General features: G+C 41.9%; 1 protein-coding gene across 3 annotated transcripts in view; it reads right to left on the bottom strand.

Annotated features, from left to right (window-relative positions):
• PTPRN2 (protein tyrosine phosphatase receptor type N2) overlaps positions 1 to 22596 on the bottom strand; it is a 1054095-nt gene that overhangs the window by 634727 nt on the left and 396772 nt on the right. For all 3 annotated transcript variants that reach the window (XM_073334545.1, XM_073334547.1, XM_073334546.1), the window contains 2 exons: positions 12584 to 12701; positions 3203 to 3368 (listed from right to left, as the gene is read on the bottom strand). In XM_073334545.1, coding sequence (XP_073190646.1) covers positions 3203 to 3368; positions 12584 to 12701 — 284 coding nt within the window. The remainder of the gene's footprint in view (positions 1 to 3202; positions 3369 to 12583; positions 12702 to 22596) is intronic.

The following is a 22596-nucleotide window of genomic DNA, read 5'->3' as shown; positions in this document are numbered from 1 at the left end:
TGATGTCGTACACAATTGCTGAGCTGCAACCTCATGAATATGCAAATCAACCACTTTATTCTGTTTAATACAAATATATTTGAGAGATGGAAGGAAAACTACAGATCAAGATTTTCAAAATTGGGTTCCTAAAGTTTAGCTTCATACTGTAAATCCTCTAAATAAGAATTTAGGAGTCTATTTTAGGCACTCATCTTTTTAAATTTCAGAACGCTATCAGGGCAAATCAGAATATATTCAGGAACTGTCTCTTAGACTAGCTTTTCACATTCATGAAAGCAATTTTAGATTATCTTATTTGGCCTACTGTTAGCATTTGTTTTATAATTCTACATGCTGTTCCTACAAACTTCACCCACACCTCCCCATAGCCAGGAGAGGGAGATAGTGCCAAAGTAGCCAGGCACAGTGTAGTGCTCTCTGCCAACACTACAGGCAGGATGGGATGGCAGAAGACAATAAATAGCTTTTTGGGATCCAACTGGCACCTGGAAAGGACATGTTTTGATGGAAGGGGCAGAAAGAAGAAGCCAGAGAGAAGCCTATATTTAGCAATAAAGGTGGCAATTCTAAGGGAAAGTAGAATATAGAACTTCTAGTCTTCCTGCATTTTTAATAAAGAAAGTACAGAAGATGAAAAGAGGAATACAATTATTTAATGTCTGCTCAGAATTCATCAATATTTGGAGAAAATTATGAAGATGTGCAGTTTCCATTGTGGTATGCAATCAAAATTGAGCAAAATCTGTATCTGTTTTCAATTTGGTAAGTGGTTTGACTCTTAAATGCAGTTCTTAAAGTTATTTTCCTTTTCAAACCATGAAGTTAACATTGCTTGTCAGCTGTCTAGCAGATTCTTAAACACGCTAGCTTGTATTTTATTTAAATACTACTCCTTTTACACAGGAATACATTGTATAAATATGGAACGTTTCACTTATTACTTTTTGAAAGATCAGCAACTGCCTTTGAATTTTAGAGGTGAGAAAGGTCTCCAAGAGACTGTAAAAGGGATCATTAGCTTTTGAGACATTATTTGCTGTCTGTTTTTTACTTCTATTTTGTATTACAGATAACGCAGTCTGAGTCACGATCAGTTGTTTTAAAATGCTCCTCAGTGGAAAGAATCCCACAGTTTGTTTCTATATGTGCTTCATTTCCAGATTTTCTGCTCTTTATCTCACTCCCTCAGGTTTCTAAGTACCTATCTCCATGGCAACACTCAATAATGTTGGTGGGTGGTGTTATCACGGCAGGCTTCCCCACAGAAGATCTCAGACATATGGATTATTTATGAATTTGCATGACAGCACCTACTGAAATATCATTTGGGCAAATTTACACTTCCCTGAAAGATTGAGGCTTCAAAGAATGACAACCTCACTCAGTGTCCTCAGAATCAAAACCGGACACTCAAAAAGCTGAGCTCAGGCACCAACGGGAGTGGGCCCATTCATTAGTTCCCATACCTAATTTGCTGCTGCCTAAAAGTTTCTCTTATCCTAAATAAGTACCTGTTGTCATATCACATAAATTCTAACTTACTGCTGTTTACTCCAGTCCATGACATTTGAGGTATTTCTGATTTCGGACCATAATACTTGTATTTTGTGGTAGCCATATTATTAGGACATTAAAGAGACAAGGTGAGTGATGCGTTATTGGACCAACTTCTGTTAGTGAGAGAGACAACCCGCTGAGCTTACACTGAGCTCTTCTTCATTTCTGGGAAATGTAGTCTGTGTCACAGCTACAAGGTGGATTTTTTAACGTAAGATATTTCCAGGGACCATTCAAGGTGTTAACACCCCTCTAGTCATCGTGGGGAAAGCAATGGGATGGGAAGGCAGGGGAGGGGGGCTAAGTGGGTTATAGATTGTTGTAAGACACCATAAATCCAGTGTCTCTATTCAGCCCATGATTTTTAGAATCTTGCAAAGTTATGAATTTAAGCTCCCAGGCTTGTCCTTTGAAGGTGTTGTGCAGGTTTCCTTTGAAGATGAGAACAGAGAGGTCAGATATAGAGTGATTCATTTTGTGAAAAGTGTTCGTCCACAGGTGGTATGATGTTTTTGTCTTTTATCATTTGTGTGAGTTCACTGTGCAAGTTCATTCAAGAGCATAGTCATTGTCTAGTTTCACTCATATAGTTGTTAATGGGGCATACTACTTGCTGTGATAAGTATGTAGAGGACGCATGAATCCTGAAGGTGTATTGGGGAGGGTGTTGAGCATCACAGCAGTGGAGATATGACTAGGAATTTTGCATTTGTTGTTCTGGTGCCACTCTGAGCTGGTGTGTCCTAGTCTTTGGGGAGCTTGCTTCTGATGAGCTTGAGGGGTTGGCTGAAGCCCAGAAAAGGGGATTCAGAAAAGATTTCTTTCAGAATGTGGTCCCCATTGTATATGGGTTGTAACTGTTTAATGATATCCCATATGGGTTCCAGTTTGGGGTGGCAGGAGCATAAATTTATAACCTCGCCCACCTTGTCTCTCCAGAATATTTCAGACATGTGACAGTTAAATAAAATGTCAGGTACAACCTGTACCACTGTTGGGAATCACCAGAAAATGCTACTGTAGATAGTCTTGCTAGTTCTATGTATATGAGTCATTAGCTCTTAAGGCAGCAAGCGGGGGAAAGAGGTTTGTCAGCTGTGGCAGTTTAGTTTAGATACCAAGCATATCATCTGTAAAATCTGTCTTCCATGCCTGACTCTCTAACTCATAAGAATCTTTTTAGGTGCACCTGCTGCCTCCAGGTTGCATTCATGCAAACAGCCAAACATTAAGACATTACAGGGTGCCAAAACATTACCCAAGAGGTCAAGAATATCTGCCAGTTTCTTCAAAATACCATATTGCATTCCATGAACTTGTTAAAGACACAATTTTTAAAAATTTGAGCATGTCTCTTGACTGTGGACAAATACATCAGCTTTTATCTATCTACTGAGAGTTTATTACATTAGATTTTACAATGCATTTTAGTTGAGGCATATGCAGGAAGCAGACCCTGTAACAATAAAGAACATAAGAGGTAGGTTCTTAACCAGTTCACCTTTTTGGGGGGGACTGCTTTTATTCAGTTTCTTATGTGTCTTAACTCAAACAACAAACGCTGGTAGCAGGGTGTAAAGGGAGAGGGCAGAGGAGAAGGAAGGAATTAATATTAAATGTAGAAAGCATCTAAAGATACAACCTTGACAGAAGCTTTGTCATTCTTCATCCTTGGATATAAATTTGGAGCTGCAGGCTGCGAGAGTATACCTAGGTATGCCAGATATTGCTGAAGAGACTTGGCCAAGTCCACATCCTTTTCCAGCTCATAATTCCTTTCGTTATCAGCAGCACTCCGCTTTGAAGTCCTGCACATCAAAACCAAGGAAAAGAATGTTACCGGCATAAATGATATACACTGAACTCAGAAAAAAAATCACTACATTTTATATTTGAAGCTACAGGAGTTAGCTCTGTGTGATGGTTCTTAACAAAAAATACCTAAAGAATTTTAAACGTGACACTAGAACATGTGGGAAATTTCTATATTTCAGCAAAAAGAAAACATAAATCCACGGGTAAGGTAATAAAAATAATGATTATAATTAATGATCTAATAGCAAATCAGCTACAATCAGGACAAAGTTTTGTCCAAAGGGGGAAAAATATTTGTAAATACAAGAGGCAACATTACAGTTCACCCTAAAGGATACACAGCTGTGCTTACAACAGAACTTCAAAGAAGTTATTAAACCTACAATCAGAATCCATTTCATTTTAGACCAATAGTGGGTCCCACACCTAACTTGCAAAATCCCCAGATGCCATTGGCAAAGGACATGCAATCAGTAGGGCTTAAATGAGGTTATGGGATGGAATGAGTGTTTCTTCTGATCTGCATCTGTGACCTAGATTCTTATGTGATATACAGGTTACCTATTTTTACAAAATATATTTAGCTTGACTCTGAGCTCAGATTGAGCCAGTATGCAATGATACGGTATATCTGTACATCTCTGAATCTGTTCTCATGTTCTTCCTATTTTTTTTTCCCCTTAAGTCTCCAACTCATACATCTGCCAAAAAAAACAACACAAAACCCTCAAATCTGACCAAGTATAACTGCTCTAGGGGTGTCTGTGAGTCTGCCGAAAATCTGGAATAACAGCTCTGAGGTGTGACCAAATCCACTCATCCATCTCATTGAGATGTTAACTTGAGTGCCTAATGATGATAATTTAAATGTCAGCATTGTTAACTATTTCATTCCTCATGTAAGAAAAGAGACAGAGATTCCCAGATATGCATTTCTGTGGGCGACATCTAATTTTGATGTTTATAAGTGGCGTTTGGTACATTCCACCATTTTCTTCCCAATCAAGGAGTCAAGTCAAAGGCGCCCAGTTGCATTCAGACTGCATGCATGATTTTATTTTGAACATCTGCAGTCCAGGGGTGCTGGAACAATTTTTCTAGTGGGGGAGCTGATGATGGAAACCATGTATTTGGTGTTTGTTACTACTACTTCAAGCCAGGGAGTTTGGCAGCACCCCCAGCACTCCTAGTTCCCGCACCACTGCTGCAATCTACTGTGAGCAGTATCTATGTGTAAGGGGATTCTTGTCCCCTTACTAAAACTCAGTGGGGGTGTTTTGGTTGGCTAGCTCCCAGTACCAAAAGAAAGGGTTGATGGGAAATCAGAACCCTGAGACTGACAGTCCCCAGGAACAATGGGGAGAGGCCAATGCTCCAGGTCAGCCTGATTGACAGGGTGGGCAGGCTAATCAGGGAGTCAGGAGGCCAGGGGCGTCCCATCCTCCATCCTCCTCCATGTAAGCTGGGTCAGACAGAGTGGGGTCGAGCTAAGGAGAGAGCAGGGGCCCAAGCTGAGGTGGGGAGCAGAGACATGCCAGCCACAGGAGCCAGAAAAGCAGCCCAGGAAGCAGATCAGTGCTGGGAGCAGAGTTACAGAAGCAGCCCAGAGAGCAGCCCTGTGCAGGGAGCAGAGCTGCAGCAACCAGAGCCAGAGGGGCCAGAGAAGCAATCCAGGGAGCCGGAGGCAGAGTAGCAGCAGCAGCAGTGCTGAGACAGAGTGGTGGAGCCGGAGCTGAGGCAGAGTGGAGCTGGAGCAGTCCAGAGCCGGGTGCGGTGAGCAGCCGGGGAGAGCGAAGGGGACCCTCGGCAGTGGGCCCTGCGCAGGGAGACACCCCAGCCAAGAGGCCTTGCAGGCCAGACTTGGAGGGGGATCGTAACCCTGATGGGGTGGGGGCAATGCTGGGAAGAAGGATCCTGCCACTTAGAAGTCTGAGGGCGTGTGGCCAACGCCAGAGCAAGTGTCCGACCCGCAGCATCCCTGCAGTACTGCCAAGGCCTGAGGAGGAGGCCTGGGACTGTGAGGAACAGACTGTGAACCGCCCTGACATTCCAGAGATGCTGCCCATGATGTCCCCATGCCACAGAGTGGGGTTATGTGTTTTCCTTTAACCTTTCTCATTTCTTCCTTTTTTAAAAAAAATTGATTGCCGTTTAATAAATTGTGTTTGCTCTGAATTGTGTGTAATGATCACTGGTTCAGGGAAGTGTCCAGTGCAGAGAGAGCACCCCAGAGGGGGGACACCCTAGCCTCTGCCCTAAGTGATCACAACAAGGTTGGGGGTCGAGGCCCCAGGAATCCTGGGCCCAGCCTTGTTGGAGTTACAAGGACTCTGCCACACAGGAGAATGGAAGGGGAGCCCTTGAGGTCAGGCAGGCCTCTGGGTAAAGGAAGTGGGAGTGAGGACTCAGATCCTTTCACTAGCCCATTTCACCAGGGTAGTGTGTAAGCCAGGAAAGTTCCCTGCAATAGCAGCACTGTTCCCCCGCTTACATATGGGCATGTCTACATGTAAATTGCTACTGTGGCACAGCTGCAGCCACGCTTCAGTGTAGACACACACAATAGCAACAGGAGGGGTTCTCCTGTACCTGTAGTAATCAACATCCCTGAGAGATGGTAGCTAGGTCAATGAAAGAATTCTTCTATCAACCTAGCACTGTCTATACTGGGGTTAGATTGGCATAGCTATGTCTCTCAGGCTTTTTCACTCACCTGAAAGACACAGCTAGGCCAATGTAGTTTTCAGTGTAGATCAGCCCTCATTTTATGGACTCACACAGGTGGAGTATATTTTGAAGGCGGAGCTTGGAAGAGTACCACCATGCAGAGTTTTATTTATTCATTAACAGAGCGTAAAGACCAGGGAATGGGTGGTCAGGCCTAGTGGTCAGAGCCAGGGTCAGACGTCAGGAACCAAAGCCAGAGTTGGAGTCAAGGTCACACCAAAGTCGGGGCCAGAGTTGAGGTCAGGAGTTACGCCAAAGGTTGAGCCACAATCAGTGTCAGGAGTTATACTATGGGTCAGCACTGGAGTAAGGAACCAGGGAACAGCACCGGGGTCAAGTCAAAAAGAAAAGGAGTACTTGTCGCACCTTAGAGACTAACCAATTTATTTGAGCATAAGCGCTCACGAAAGCTTATGCTCAAATAAATTGGTTAGTCTCTAAGGTGCCACAAGTACTCCTTTTCTTTTTGCGAATACAGACTAACACGGCTGTTACTCTGAAAGGGGTCAAGTTAGAGTCAGACGCCAATATCAAGGATCAAAGTCGAGTCAGGAACAGTGCCAGGGTCAAACCAGAGTTAGGGTCCAGTACAGCAATAGATCAGAAGTTCATGCCATTGCTCAGACAACATCCTGTGCCTCCTTCTGGCGTAAGTAGTATGTCTGGGCCAATCAGTGGGGCTGGATGTTCACTCCAGTCAGCAGCTTCATGGGCGGAGCCTTTAGTGGGCCAGAGTTCTTAGAGAGCTGTTCGGTGGCGGTCACAATCTGGGCACTTCCTGTGGACATATGGGCCTAGGTCTGTGACCAGTGATCTCTCACACAAAGCTTCAGCCTGTCATGTTTATATCTAAAAATCAAGTGTCCTGCCTTAATTCTGATCTCAGAGTGGTGAAAGTCTGAAGTAATTCCACCGTAGTTGATGGAGCTATACTGGTGTGACTTCAGACTCAGGCCACATAACTCTTATGACATGCTATAACAGGGTGGTTTGCCCCTTAAGGGCTGGGACTACTAGGGTTACCATCTTCAAGATTCCCAAAAAGAGGATACTGCTGGGGGGTGGGGGGAGCTGATAGAGGTGGGTACAGCTGGGGGGTTCTGGAGCGCTGTGTGTGTACTGTGTGTATACTGGGAGGGAGTATTTAGGGGATACTGGTGAGGGTATTGCAGGCTTACTCTTGAGGTGGGGGGCAGTGTCACTCCATCATGGTGGTAGGGTGGCTGGCACAGACCCGGGATGTAGCACCTGCCATCTGCCAGTTCCTCCCTGCCTCTCCCTCTCCCCAGGACTGGGAGCCAGGGCCTGGGTAGGTGGGATTTGCAGCTGCGGCAGCAGCGGAGGGACCAATCAGGACGTGCAGCCAGCTCTTTTTGAGCTGTAATGTCTGCTCCACAAAAAATCCCAGACATTTCCTCTTGTTTGAAATATCTGCTCAGACAGGGAATCAAAAAAAAAAGGAAATATCTAGGAAAATTTATGGTAACCCTAGACTAACCAAGCTTGATTACAGAATAAGGCATACCTGTGCTGAATGCATTAAATCAGGTAATTCCCTCTAAGGGGCAAAAGAAGGCTGCAACGAAGGGGGAAGCTCAGGAAGATTATGCAGAATGAGAAAAGGCTTCTGCAGAGAAAACCTTGAGATCCGGAGAGTTGCCCCAAGCAGGAAGGTCTGGGAGGAGGAAGCTTTAGGGCTTTTGTGGAGTTAGGAATGGACTTTATTTTGGTATTTTGAGTTTTATTTGCAGTTTAGTTTATAGTAGTAAACTTAGTCATCAAGGAGGAGTATTTTTGACAAATAAAAAGCATGAAAGGCAGTTTTACTGGAACAGTCCAAGAGGGGAAACTGAGGCAGGCTGCCTGTAGTGTGATACAATGCCTGGAGGAGCCACACAGGAGGCAGCTGTCCCAGCTATACAAACCCTCAGCAGATGGCTGAACTTGGCAGCATCATTTCACTGCAGCCACATTTCCAAGAAAGTAGGGGAGAAGGCCCAGAGCCAACGCACAAGTACAGAGTCTTTGACCAAACAGGTCAGGGATGTGAGATTCTAATAGGTGCAGGCAGAACTCTCAGTCTGGGGGCAAGAAAGGTTATGGTTGCTTTGATACACTCTGAATCCTCCTAATCCTGAGTTGCTCTGCAAACCACGGAATAATTTACAGAGCTCTGGAGGCCTGCATAGGATATGGCAACCTGTCCCAAACTGCCAGTAAGTCCCAGCATTGCCTGGAATTTCTGCAGTGCTGTGAGTTGCAGCCCCAATATGCTTCCCAATCCCAGAACACCAATTACACCCGAACTTGCAAGGGAGACAGTAGAAGGCAACTTTATGGCTGACTTCTTCAGTTCTCGCATCAGGGAATCCTCCACTGGCCAAACCTACAGAGTTTAGAGCAGCTTTGTGCTGCTTTTACTCAACAAAAGGGCTGTGTACTTTCACCACTGGTGTCAAATGAGATACGCTGGTTCTGGGGGACTCAGGCAATTTCTGCAGAGAGGACTATGGGGGCACTACTATGTAGTTCTTGCTAGTTTCCTATGCTACTCGTATCCCCGTGTAAACATTCTGGTACATCAAAATACCCTTCTTTTGTTCCAGAACTCTACATTCTGCCTTGTTATGCGGGTTGGATATCCAGGTTAGATTATCTGAGTTAAACTACACCTGTGCATACAAGTGCACACACACCACTCCTCCTTTTCTATCTAACTGAAAGCCAGTCTAAAATTTCTGCCAGTTTGGAACCTAGTAAGTCAGTACAACTTCTGCTTCAGTGAGAACCAACTAATCTGAAGAGGCTCTCATCACAGAAGCCATCCCAATGATCTATCAATTCCAAATGTTCCTCTCATCCCTTAGTTAATCTCGAACATCACTCGTCTCCTTTCTTAATTTACTTTAAGAAGAAAGGGAATGAAAACAGAAATGCAAGACCAAATTCTGCCCTCTGAAGTCCCACTGAAGTCACTGGGAACTGCCCACACATATCCAAAAACAGAATTTAGATTAGCCCTTACAAACTCTGGCCTGTGGCAGTTGTATTAACACCCACTCTGACAATGAAAACAAATTTCTCTTTTTCTTAATGACAGGTTTCAGAGTAACAGCCGTGTTAGTCTGTATTCGCAAAAAGAAAAGGAGTACTTGTGGCACCTTAGAGACTAACCAATTTATTTGAGCATGAGCTTTCGTGAGCTACAGCTCACTTCATCGGATGCATACCGTGGAAACTGCAGCAGACTTTATATACACACAGAGAATATGAAACAATACCTCCTCCCACCCCACTGTCCTGCTGGTAATAGCTTATCTAAAGTGATCATCAGGTTGGGCCATTTCCAGCACAAATCCAGGTTTTCTCACCCTCCACCCCCCCACACAAATTCACTCTCCTGCTGGTGATAGCCCATCCAAAGTGACAACTCTTTACACAATGTGCATGATAATCAAGTTGGGCCATTTCCTGCACAAATCCAGGTTCTCTCGTGAGTTTGTGTGTGTGGTTTTTGGGAGGGGGGTGAGAGAACCTGGATTTGTGCAGGAAATGGCCCAACTTGATTATCATGCACATTGTGTAAAGAGTTGTCACTTTGGATGGGCTATCACCAGCAGGAGAGTGAATTTGTGGGGGGTGGGAGGGTGGAGGGTGAGAAAACCTGGATTTGTGCTGGAAATGGCCCAACCTGATGATCACTTTAGATAAGCTATTACCAGCAGGACAGTGGGGTGGGAGGAGGTATTGTTTCATATTCTCTGTGTGTATATAAAGTCTGCTGCAGTTTCCACGGTATGCATCCGATGAAGTGAGCTGTAGCTCACGAAAGCTCATGCTCAAATAAATTGGTTAGTCTCTAAGGTGCCACAAGTACTCCTTTTCTTTTTCTTAAGAAGATGGGAATTGTCTCAAATTGTGTTAAATATAGCACTAATTGTACTTTTTGACAATTTCCGGAGGACATGCGTCCATGCTGATGACGGATTCTGCTTGATAATGATCCAAAGTAACGTGGACTGACGCATGTTAATTTTCATCATCTGAGTCAGATACCACCAACTGATGGTTGATTTTCTTTTTTGGTGGTTCAGGTTCTGTAGTTTCTACATCGGAGTATTGCTCTTTTCAGACTTCTGACAGCATGTTCCACACCTCATCGCTCTCAGATTTTGGAAGAAACTTCAGATTCTTAAACCTTGGGTCCAGTGCTGTAGCTATCTTCAGAAATCCCATATTGCCACCTTCTTTGCATTTTGTCAAATCTGCGGTGAAAGTGTTCTTAAATCGAACAACATATGCTGGGTTGTCATCAGAGACTGCCATAACACAAAATATATAGCAGAATGTGGTTAAAACCACAGAACTGGAGACATACAATTCTCCACCAAGGAGTTCAGTCAGAAATTTAATTAATGCATTTTTAACAAGCGTCATCAGCATGGAGGCATGTCCTCTGGAATGGTGATCAAAGCATGAAGCGGCATACTTATGTTTAGCATATCTGGCATGTAAATACCTTGCAACACTGGATACAACAGTGCCATGTGAACGCCTGTTCTCACTTTCAGGTGACATTGTAAATAAGAAGCAGGCTGCCTTATCTCCCATAAATGTAAACAAACTTGTTTGTCTTAGCAATTGGCTGAACAAGAAGTAGGACTGAGTGTACTTGTAGGCTCTAAAGTTTTACATTGTTTTGTTTTTGAGTGCAGTTATGTAAAAGAAATTCTACATTTGCAAGTTGCACTTTCACAATAATGAAATTGCACTAGTGGACTCGTATGAAGTGGATTGAAAAATACTATTTCTTTTGTTTCTTTTTTACAGTGCAAATATTTATAATAAAATAATAATATAAAGTGAGCACTGCACACTTTATATTCTGTTATAATTGAAATCAATATATTTAAAAATGTAGAAAAACATCCAAAATAGTTACAATATATTTAAATTAATATTCTAATTATTGTTTAACAATGTGATTAAAATTGTGATTAATCGCAACTTATTTTTTAATCTAGTTAATTTGTTTTGCATTGATCACTTGACTACAATTAACTGACAGCCCTAATAATTAGATATATACATTAAGGGGCATATATAATTATTTAATTGGTTATGACAACAGTGTTCAGAACTCCTGCTTCAAGGAGTCTACAGTAATACCCGTAGAGTTAAAAAGTAAAATAAATGAGAGAGAGGCAGGAGAAATGAGATCATCACAGATAAAAAGATACATAAAAATATATTAACTAATGTGCAGTATGTACTGAAAATAGACAACCTGAAAATCAACAGACACTTTAAACTGCTGACACATTGGGCCATATTTTCAAGGGCTCAGCATGCCAGGCGCTGAGAGCTTCATGGACTGTCATTTTGTTCTGTGTTTGTACAGCACCTAGTACAATGGGGTCCTTGTCCGTGACTGGGGCTCCTAGGTGCTATGATCATATAAACAATAAATAATAATAAATCTGAAAATCCGGTCATAAATGTCACATCAGTGGCTGCTGAGTACTTAGCAGCTTTTAAAAATCTGGCCCTTCTTTAGGTGCTTAGGTAAGAACTGGGCCATTTTGAAAATGAATTTCCAATAGTGAATGCTGAGCACCTAAAACCTGGCTCTTTTGAAAATCTGGCTTATACTGATTTACTCATGTAAGAGTTTGTAGGATCAGCACATCAATACTTATCTCAAAAGAAAATCAAAATTCCTCCTTAATAATTCAAAATAATTACTGACATTACAATGCATGGCAAGCCACTGAGAAACAATAGCTAGTTAATATAAGTAGGGAGAGCAATTTTATTTAACATGTACAGGCCTCCTTTAGTTCTTATTAGACATTAAATGTATTATAGTTCAATATCTTATTCAGAATATGCTTATACGCTAATATATTAAGTTAAATTTCCATGTTATTGGACCACTGAAGTGCACTGTCACTATGATTTTAAAAACTGCTATTTTTCATGTTATTCGAGACTAACTCAACTGAAACTTCTATACAGTTTCACGCACAAGCAACAATTTGTTTTCATGAGCTCACTCCAGAAGAAAGCTCTCCTATGGGCAGGTTATTTTATAACTGTCTGATATAAAATTTCCTATTCCTCCCCCTGAAACAACTGGTACTGGCCACTATCAGAGACCAGATATTGGATAAGATGGGCCACTGGTCTGGTCTGGCTATTCCAATTTCTCTCTGATACCAATGCAATGAATGGAGAGAATAAGGGAAATAGGTTTGCCACCAACATTTTCCTATCATATTAGTATTCAGGGCGTCTGTGGTGTTCACTCATTCTCACCCCTGTTCCTGACCAATTTTTTAAAATCCTGTTGCACCACTAGTTTCTCCTCATCCTGTGGACGGTATTTAGTGATTTGCATAAGAATTTGGTCTTCAGGACATTCTGTTTCTACACACCTGTAAACCCACCACTATGACACATAACATTACGGAAGACTTACCTTAGTGTGTCAGATCCATCAGATAAAAATGAATCAGGGCGCCAGTGGTGGACTTTATGAATGTTTGAGAGTTCCAGGGCAATAACATGTTGCATGTAATCATCTTGCCAGGTAAAACCTGTTAAATAAGGACACACTCATAAAAAACAAATCCAACTTGCAAAGTTTGACAAAAACCTGTCTTTATGCAAACAACTATAAACAGAAGCTCTGTTTGCTGAAATGTTTTTCGTTCTGCATACTCCAGAAGCCGAACTGCAGGTTCCCCTTTCCTGCCGACACTTTTATTCATCAGGCCTTTCTAAGTACTCTTACAGAAATACTGATCCTGTTGGAGTGTTCTCCTCTAGGAAGACAGTGGGTGTTGTGATGAGGGTTAAGAGGAGATTATACTTAATAGAATTTTAGAATTTTAGCGGCTAGTCTCGAAGGTGCTAGAAGCCAGCTTTACTGAATAATAAAGAGTTATTTTGGGTTAGTTGTTGAGTTGAGTTATTTCTAGATCAACTATTGTGAAAGAGCTTTCAAACTGAATGGTAGTAAATAATGGAAAGTTACTTCTCACAGGTGATTTACTCATTTCTCTGCACCTCACAACTTATACAGTGCATTGCCCTTTCCGTGTAACCTCCTCCTGTAAAACCAACCGTTTAGAATGGTAAGGGGATTGTTACAGTGGAAGCAATTATTGTGAGGTTTCATGACCTCATCTGGGGGCATTTTCTGGTATCTTTATACTCAAATGTTATGACAAAGCTTTATAACAAGGATGAACTTAGTTATGAAAGTAACTTCCATGTGATTATGCATTAATTAGATGCACTGCTGATCACATGGTAATTATGCTTGGAATAATGATACAACTCCAAGAATAATTGTTATCCAATTTGTAAATTTTAGATGTTATGGTTAACACTTTAGTTTGTAGAAATACCCCATGCAATTACTGTAATTATTTAATAACTAAATATCACATAACTGCAGAGATATTCTACTTTTATGACTTGCACAGTTACACAGAACCATAAACCTCAATAAATTTACACGTACCCATTTAATCAAGTACTGTGATCATTGTAAGGAATAGTCTTGTTATAAATGTTCTCTCGCACGTATAACCTGCCCACATAAAGGAGGGAGTGCTTTCTAGTGCTTCGGGTTGGACTTGGCAGCAGGATGTCTGTGAAAAACAGTTACCAATCTAACACATATATTGTAAGGCTTAACAAACGTTTGTAAAGTGCTTTGAGATCCTCAACTGAAATGCATCATAACCTGGATTCACCAAGACATTTTCTGTGTGACTATTCATGTTAGGCTAGGGCTAGAAACATTTGCTGGTATAGCAATGTCATTTAGGTATGTGACAATTTTGCAACATATCTATATCATCAAAAGCCTTACTGTAGCACTTATGTCAGCCAGCATAAAAGTGCTTTTGTCAGTATGGCTTATTTCACTCACCAAACCAGTATAAGCTACACTGATGAAAGCACCTTTTTTGCTAGTCTAAGATGTGTCTTCTTATAGGACACGTTGGCCAGTACAGGTAACAGGAAATATTTTCCAGTGTAGACTAGGCATTGGGCTTCTGCATAAGTACCTTGTGAATATGGGACTTGTTGAAGTACAAATTGGATTGGGGGTGGAGAAGTACATAGTTACAATGTTTGGAAATGTTTCCCTGTCAGTGAAGTTCCTCTTTGGAGCTGGAAATTTATTTTTTGTTAATAGAAAGTTGAACAAATCCTTGGAATCGTTGGGGTAGTATAAGGGTTTTAGCAAATAAATAAAACTATATGGCACATAATGGATACATTGGCCATTTCCTCCTCCCTCTCCCATCCTCAGAATAAAATTATACACAATTTTGCTGTGAAAATACTTTATTTAAAAACATCTCTGATGTTTATAGCTACTCTAAATGACTTTGAACGCTTTTTTTGGGGGGGGGGGAAGGGGAACGTCCAACACTTTTTTGAGATCTGTTGCAGCCTTTTCAAATGCAAATCCCACCTTTTCAAAAGCTGAACTGTAAGGGGCAGGATTCAAACCATTTGCAGACGTTTAAACCTCAGATTGCTCAGAGAATGTTTTCTTAGCTGAATACATAAAGAATGAGTCACCGTGGAGAGTGAGTTTGGGGGGGGGCGGAGGGTGAGAAAACCTGGATTTGTGCTGGAAATGGCCCAACTTGATTATCATACACATTGTAAGGAGAGTGATCACTTTAGATAAGCTATTACCAGCAGGAGAGTGGGGTGGGAGGAGGTATTGTTTCATGGTCTCTGTGTATATAATGTCTTCTGCAGTTTCCACAGTATGCATCCGATGAAGTGAACTGTAGCTCACGAAAGCTTATGGTCAAATAAATGGTTAGTCTCTAAGGTGCCACAAGTACTCCTTTTCTTTCTGCAAATACAGACTAACACGGCTGTTACTCTGAAACCGTGGGTTTATAGTAATTGTTACATGGTATTATTAAATTATTTTAGGATTAATGTACCTAATGTGTTCAAGTTTTTTCCACAATTGCTTAGAACTGTTTTTACAAAGTCACCTAGAAGGGAAAACTAAGAAGAAAATCAGGTCTAGGTGATTGTAGATATCCAGCACAATGGATCAGCCAGATATAAATGTATATGAAAGGCATTAACGCTGATAAAACAGATCATTTAAGAAAATGTTTGTACATTTTAACAAGTGCTTCCAAAAGAATTAAGGACCCATCCTGCAACTTGTTAGCCAACACAAATAGCCCCATTAAAGTCTAAGGGACTACTCATGTAAGTAAAGACTACTTGCATGAACAAAGGCGGTAAGATCAAGCTCTTAGTTGTAAACTAAGATTATGGAATAGAGCAGTGGTTCTCAACCTTTCCAGACTACTGTACCCCTTTCAGGAGTCTGATTTGTCTTGTGTACCCCAAGTTTCACCTCACTTAAAAACTACTTGCTTACAAAATTAGATATGAAAATACAAAAGTGTCACAGCACACTATTACTGAAAAATTGCTCACTTTCTCATTTTTACCAAATACTTATGAAATTATTTGAATTAAATATTGTACTTACATTTCAGTGTGATATTTGAACCTTTTTTTCACTTGTGAGCCTTGTCTGAAGTCAGAGCCCCACTTTACTGCTAAAGCATGTAATTTAGCTTAACAGGGCCCCCTGTGGCATGGGGCCCTGGGCAGCTGCCCTGCTTGCCACCCCCTAACTCCAGCCCTGCACTTGCAACCCCTCTAAATCTGTCCCATGACCTCCGTGCAGGTCACAACCTCCAGGTTGAGAAACACTAATCTAGATGAGTTGAGTACCCTCCGGAAGACCTCTGCATACCTTGGGCTGAGAACCACTGGAATAGAGTATACACCCACACACACACACTTCTCTAGAAACAAAGCCCAGGATTCATCTGCAATACCTGCAAAGAGATACAAAACTCACCTATATGTGTCTATTGATATCCATGGACTTATATGTCAATATAGTTAATAGCCATTTCAACAAGCTTTCATCTACACAGTCCTTGTCAAAAATCAGCCCTCCATGGCAAATACCACCTCAGGACAATAAAGAATTGTAATCTTACTTTTTAGTGGCCATCACAGTTATGTCTGTCATGGAATCTAGGATTATTTTCTTCCTTCCTTCCTTATATTACAGATTATTACAAGTATGAAATAGTAGGGTTGTGAAGGAATACAAGCGAGGCATTAAAAAGAGGTGTCTTGTCTGGAGGTTAAAAACAAAAAGAGAATCTCCATTTTTGAATCCCTACACTTTTTTCTAACTCAGATGAGGGTGCTGCACGAGCGAGAGTTGAGGAACCTAAATCTTTATTTGTTCAGGAAAATCTTCTGTCCTTACCTATTATTCAATATTGCGCTTTTTTCTTTTTTTAATGTAACTATCTCAGGAACTGCAGTGATGTCTAAAGCTAACCTTATGCCAGTCATGTTCCAGGTTTGTTTCAGTATAAAAAAAATTCTCTCCCACATGCTGAGCTCAATAAAATAACACATGGAAGAGTTCTAATACCAACCTGACAGCTACATTCAAAATTAATGTTGAGAAGCAGTGTATGACGCCGTATGGCAATTTCCTGTCCCCTTTGTCTATAACACCACACCTAGCGGCTGCTCCTGGTTCACAACCCAATTATAACAATTTAACTCTGCTGGCTGAACAGGATCACAGTGGTGCTGTTGTACACACATTACTTCCATGTCACTAAAATGGGACTGTACTGTGGGACCCCGGTTACCGATTAACTGTCCCTGCCAGAGCTCTGTCTAGGCTGTGTATTTTCTAACTATGAATTTCCACAGTTGGAGAATGCAAAACCATTGTGCACTCTTGTGACAGAATGATCCTGGGAGGTGATTTAATTGTTGCAAGATCTCTCCTGAGTAATATTGTGAGGGAGGGAGGTTTGGGCGAAAGCCACAGGTCTGATATTCTTTTTCCTCATGGAAGAAAAACATATTTCCTCTTCCTGGGTGAGGCAGTAGAGGGTTTACTTCTATTTTTCCAAAATTGAAATTCCACAATCTAAATTTATGCTGAAAAGAAATGACAAGACAGAGTCACATCTCTCACAGCTGTGAGAATCTGGAGTAGCTCTGCAGAACTTGAGCTGCATATCAAAGTGAATGAGTACATCAATATAACTCTGGAATTAGAATCATAGAATATCAGGGTTGGAAGGGACCTCAGGAGGTCATCTAGTCCAACCCCCTGCTCAAAGCAGGCCCAATCCCCAATTTTTGCCCCAGATCCCTAAATGGCCCCCTCAAGGATTGAACTCACAATCCTGGGTTTAGCAAGCCAATGCTCAAACCACTGAGCTATCCCTCCACCCATAACAGAGATCAGTCTGGTCCTTCCCATATTACCATCAGAGGATCTCTCTGGATATTTTCTTTTCACTTCAGAATTAAACACAATTCATTACTATTATTATTTATATTACAGTAGCACCCAGAGACACCAACTAGGCTCCTGTTGTGCTAGGCACTGAACCCTGACTGTGCAGACTGCCCCAAAGGTATCCAATTTAAGTATTTAAAAATTGTAAAAATAACATGAACTTAAAAACAATGGCTGTGCTATATTTTGAAAATACTCTGGGAACTGGAGATTTACACTACATGGGCAATATCAGAATCTGACCCTAAGAGTATGGACTCAGAATTGTCTTCACACTTGTATTGCAGTTTCATTTTTATCTTATATGATTTGCTATTGCCCCCACACTAGTTACCATCCAAATTTACAGAATTATTAAAATATAATCACAATTCATAGTATCCATATTTTCCTTGTCTGATTTTTACATTTTGTAACTAACCTCCATGGCTCTGTTGTTCTTTGCCTCCTATCTTAGTAAAACTAGGTGCCCATCTAAATATACTGGACCACATCCTGAGCTGATGTAAATCAGCATAGCTTCATTGACTTCAATGGAGCTATGCTTATTTACACCACTCCACTGAGCATCAAGCCCACTAACTGCACTCCTGGGCTAATATAAAAACAATGTTAACATTTTCAAAATTTGATCACTCACAGCTCAATACATCCCTCTACTGCCCTTTCATCCCCAAACCATTTCTTATTCAGAATGTAAAATCTGCCTATTTCTTGTATTAATGTCATGCTGTGTTGGCCTATGAAGGAAAACGATAATGTCTAAGCTTGACAAGACATGCTGGTGTAAATCAGCATAGTTTAGTCTAAGTTAATGGAACTATGCTGATTCACACCAGATGAGGATATGGCCCATTGAATCTGCCCATTCATACTACTGATTCGTTTCTCTAACACTGAGGGTGAAATTCTCAGGGCTACGTCCAAGAGTCTGAGAGCAAGTCAAATGAACCTCAGTGGATAATGTGATGGGATTACTTTGGCTTTTCTGCCAACTGAAATCCAAAATAATTAGTTCTGCATCAATATATTGGCAACAAAGTGATTTTTCCATATCAAGTCTATTCAAAGTGACAGGAGATTATTATATATTGGCAGTAAACTATAAACTAAAACCTGATTCTTCTCTCTCCCTGCCACCCATAAAGACCAGCAAACCTCAAAGTTGAAGCTAGAGCATGTTACTTATTTGATTCTATTTCTCAGTTGTGACATTATTTTCCACGTTTTAGTTATATTTTCCTTTTTGTCCTGATGCAGCATATAGTGACTGAATTGGCCTCATTAGTACTACAAAAAGTAATTTTCCCTCTGTTGATATTCACCCCTTCTTGTCAACTGTTCGGAATGGGCCACATCCACTCTAACTGAACTGGCCTCGTTAGCACTGACCCCCCACTTGGTAAGGCAACTCCCATCTTTTCATGTGCTGTATATTTATATCCGCTTACTGTATTTTCCACTCCATGGCATCTGATGAAGTGGGTTATAACCCATGAAAGCTTATGCCCAAATAAATTTGTTAATTTCTAAGGTGCCACAAGGACTCTTCGTTGTTTTTAAGTTTTTCTCTCAGCTTCTTTCAACTGATACCTTATTTCAGTCAGGAAACTCTCCATTGTAGAGCTCAGAGAATTTCAGCACCCATGCTATGTGTTGCAAATTGTTAAAGCCTTCTTTAGCTGCCAGAATGTCTGCAGAATTGTGCGTGATTGGCTTTCTTCCCTATTTTCACAACAGACAGGTCAATATATAGACATAACTTTCTGCAGGCTGCCTTTCCAGATACCCTAGAGGAACAGCACTTGTTTTCATCCCAGGCCTCCATTTGCAGAGCTCAAAGACATATCCAGTGATGTTCACATACTGTAATACTGGTTTGCTATCAATTGCAATTTTACTTCCTGGGCTGCTGTATCTATAGTAAGATTCATGCTTTCAAGTGCCACATTGTCGACCTATGAATGCAGCCAAAGATGTTTTCCATTACAATAAAAGAAAACAAGGACTTTTTCTAATAGCAATTTTGCAATACAACCCTCACTGGCAGGTTAATGGCAATAATAATTGTGAAGAGGCAACAACCATCTCTCCACACAGGTAAGGCTGCAGCTATTATTATAAGCCCTATTTTATAAACGGGTTGATATATCGGGCTTGGAACATAAATTTGACCTGAAAATTAACAGATTTATTGTGAAGTCAAACTTACTACAAAGTTTGAAGCAAATTTTTCAAAGTATTTTCGAGTTACAGTTCACTAAAAGCTACCTTGCTGTTGTCTCCCTTTAGGTTAAAAACATCTGGTTACTGATCTTTCACACTTGCCACGGAATTAAATCTCCTTCTAATTTTGTTCACCAGTTATATTTGACATAAACTGCTGCTAGTTATAAAAAGTTATTAATGATTTTGCTGTGGGTATTTTGAGTCCCAGTACTGTCTCCTTCAATTTTAATAAGCATCATGTGCCTAGTCTTGCTCCCATCTCAATTAAGACTTTTTGGCAATTGACTTTACTGGGAGCTCTGCTTTTGGGGCTAAAACATCACCGTTCCAATCTGAGGTGTGTTTTGTTTTATTATGGACAAGTGGTAGTCTCTCCATAATTAAGACCATCATGCTGTCTGGATTGGTTGATGACCATGAAGGCTAATGTCAAGAAGCAAGGCAGAGGCCCCAAACTGGGTGCATGTTCTATAATTAGATTTCACCAGCTCAAGAACAAATGTGAACTCCTGGATCGCTATAACAGTCTTACCATGAAAAGAAAAGGAGTACTTGTGGCACCTTAGAGACTAACCAATTTATTTGAGCATAAGCTTTCGTGAGCTACAGCTCACTGCATCGGATGCATACTGTGGAAAGTGTAGAAGATATTTTTATATACACACAAAGCATGAAAAAATACCTCCTCCCACCCCATTCTCCTGCTGCTAATAGCTTATCTTGGGTTTGTGGGGGGGGGAGGGGGAGAAAACCTGGATTTGTGCTGGAAATGGCCCAACTTGATTATCATACACATTGTAAGGAGAGTGATCACTTTAGATAAGCTATTACCAGCACGAGAGTGGGGTGGGAGGAGGTATTTTTTCATGCTTTGTGTGTATATAAAAAGATCTTCTACACTTTCCACAGTATGCATCCGATGAAGTGAGCTGTAGCTCACGAAAGCTTATGATCAAATAAATTGGTTAGTCTCTAAGGTGCCACAAGTACTCCTTTTCTTTTTGCGAATACAGACTAACACGGCTGTTACTCTGAAACCAGTCTTACCATGGAGTCACAGACAGTCCTCTTGGGCATTCCAATCTATCTTGCCAGACAGGCAAGCTTGACCCTGTGATAGCTGGCTGCTATACACCAAAGACCACAAAATATTCAGGTTGCTTCCAGACCCAAGAGAGCAGTCACTTAACCCAGGTCAATTTGTACCTTAGATCTATCTGTCACCAATGGTTGTAACTAGGGTGACCATATTTCCCAATGCTGAATATGGGACACCTGGTAAAATTACTCGTATTTATGCAAGTTTTACAGCAATCAAACTGAACTATGCAGTACAAATATTCAAATTAACATCAAGTTGACTGAGCCTCCTGTTAAAAAGAAATACTGTGTAGTTGGATTCTTTTTATTTACCTTCTTATCTTTTTAAGGCTTATGGGTTCACACAGGAAGGGGTGACACACACACATCCCTACCTTCCCCCCAAACACACTGAGAGAGATGACACACACTCCCATACACCTTTCCCATACGGGGGGGAGGGGGTGACTGACCAACCTGACCCTCCCTAACTGGTGCTCTCCACCCTCTATGCCTGGCCGGGCCCTTGGGACGGAGCCTCCTCTCCTCGTACCTGGCACCACATCTTCCCGAGGCAACATGTGGGCGGGGGCATGCAAGGTCACATGCCCCCTCCCGTCTCCCAATTTCTGCCAAGGTTCACACCAGAATGTGGCCAGCAGCAGCCTTTTGGCACTGTGCAGGAGGGATGGGATGGGAGCTGCTTCCAGCCACAGGGCAGGAGGAGGTGGGTTGGTGAGCTGAGTGCTCCTGCCAGGGGCTGGTTCTCTGCACAGCTCTGGGAGTGGGATGCACCCTGCCAGGGAGGATATGGAGGAGCAGCGGGGCTTGGGAGAGGGATGAAGAGGCAAAGCAGGGAGAGGACAGCGAGAGGGGGAGCATGTAAAGGGCTGATGGGTGGGAAGCAGAGGCGACACATAACCTGCCGCTGCCTGGTCCCTGCCTGCACTCACCAAACACTGCAGCCCACAGCGCGCAGCCAGTGCTGTCCGGAAACGGGACGGGGCGAGGCCCTGCTGGCCGAGAGCTGGCACGCAGTGGGGGCTGCGCTGACGGACCAGCAGGGGGAGTGGCCATGCCCCGTGCACTGCAGCTTTGTCTCGCCACCAGCCTTGCACACCTACCCCCATTGTTGGCCACTGGGGGGAAAAAAACACACACTGCTGGCGAGCTGGACCCACCAGTATTAATGGGGGGTGGAGGGGAGACAAAAAATCCTGGGCAATTTGCCCGTTTTTAAGGAAAAGTTGTGACACCTGCAGAAAGGCTTAAATACGAGATTGTCCCTTTAAAAATGGGACATCTGGTCACCCTAGTTGTAGCCAATCCTGTAGTAAACTAACTAAAGATTTATTAACTAGGAAAAATAAATGAGAATTATTACAAGGTTAAAGCAGGCAAACATATATACACAAATGAGTTATTGCCTATGGTTTTAAAAGGTGGGAGAATTGTAGTAATCTGTCAGCTATGAATGTCTGTTAGGGCTAACCCAGTTGGCAGCCAGTATCAAGCGGAGTGCACCAGAAGTCAGCCCTGGGGCCCGTTTTTTTCAACATCTTCATTAATAATCTGGATGATGGGATGGATTGCACCCTCAACAAGTTTGCGGATGACACTAAAATGGGGGGAGAGGTAAATATGCTGGAGGGTAGGGATAGGGTCCAGAGTGACATAGATAAATTGGAGGATTGAGCCAAAAGAAATCTGATGAGGTTCAACAAGGATAAGTGCAGAATCCTGCACTTAGGATGAAAGAATCCCAT

Source organism: Lepidochelys kempii, chromosome 2, assembly GCF_965140265.1.
Source record: "Lepidochelys kempii isolate rLepKem1 chromosome 2, rLepKem1.hap2, whole genome shotgun sequence".
Classification (NCBI taxonomy): domain Eukaryota; kingdom Metazoa; phylum Chordata; order Testudines; family Cheloniidae; genus Lepidochelys; species Lepidochelys kempii.
Note: the sequence above shows the minus strand (reverse complement) of the source record. Positions and strands in the feature narration are given on the sequence as shown.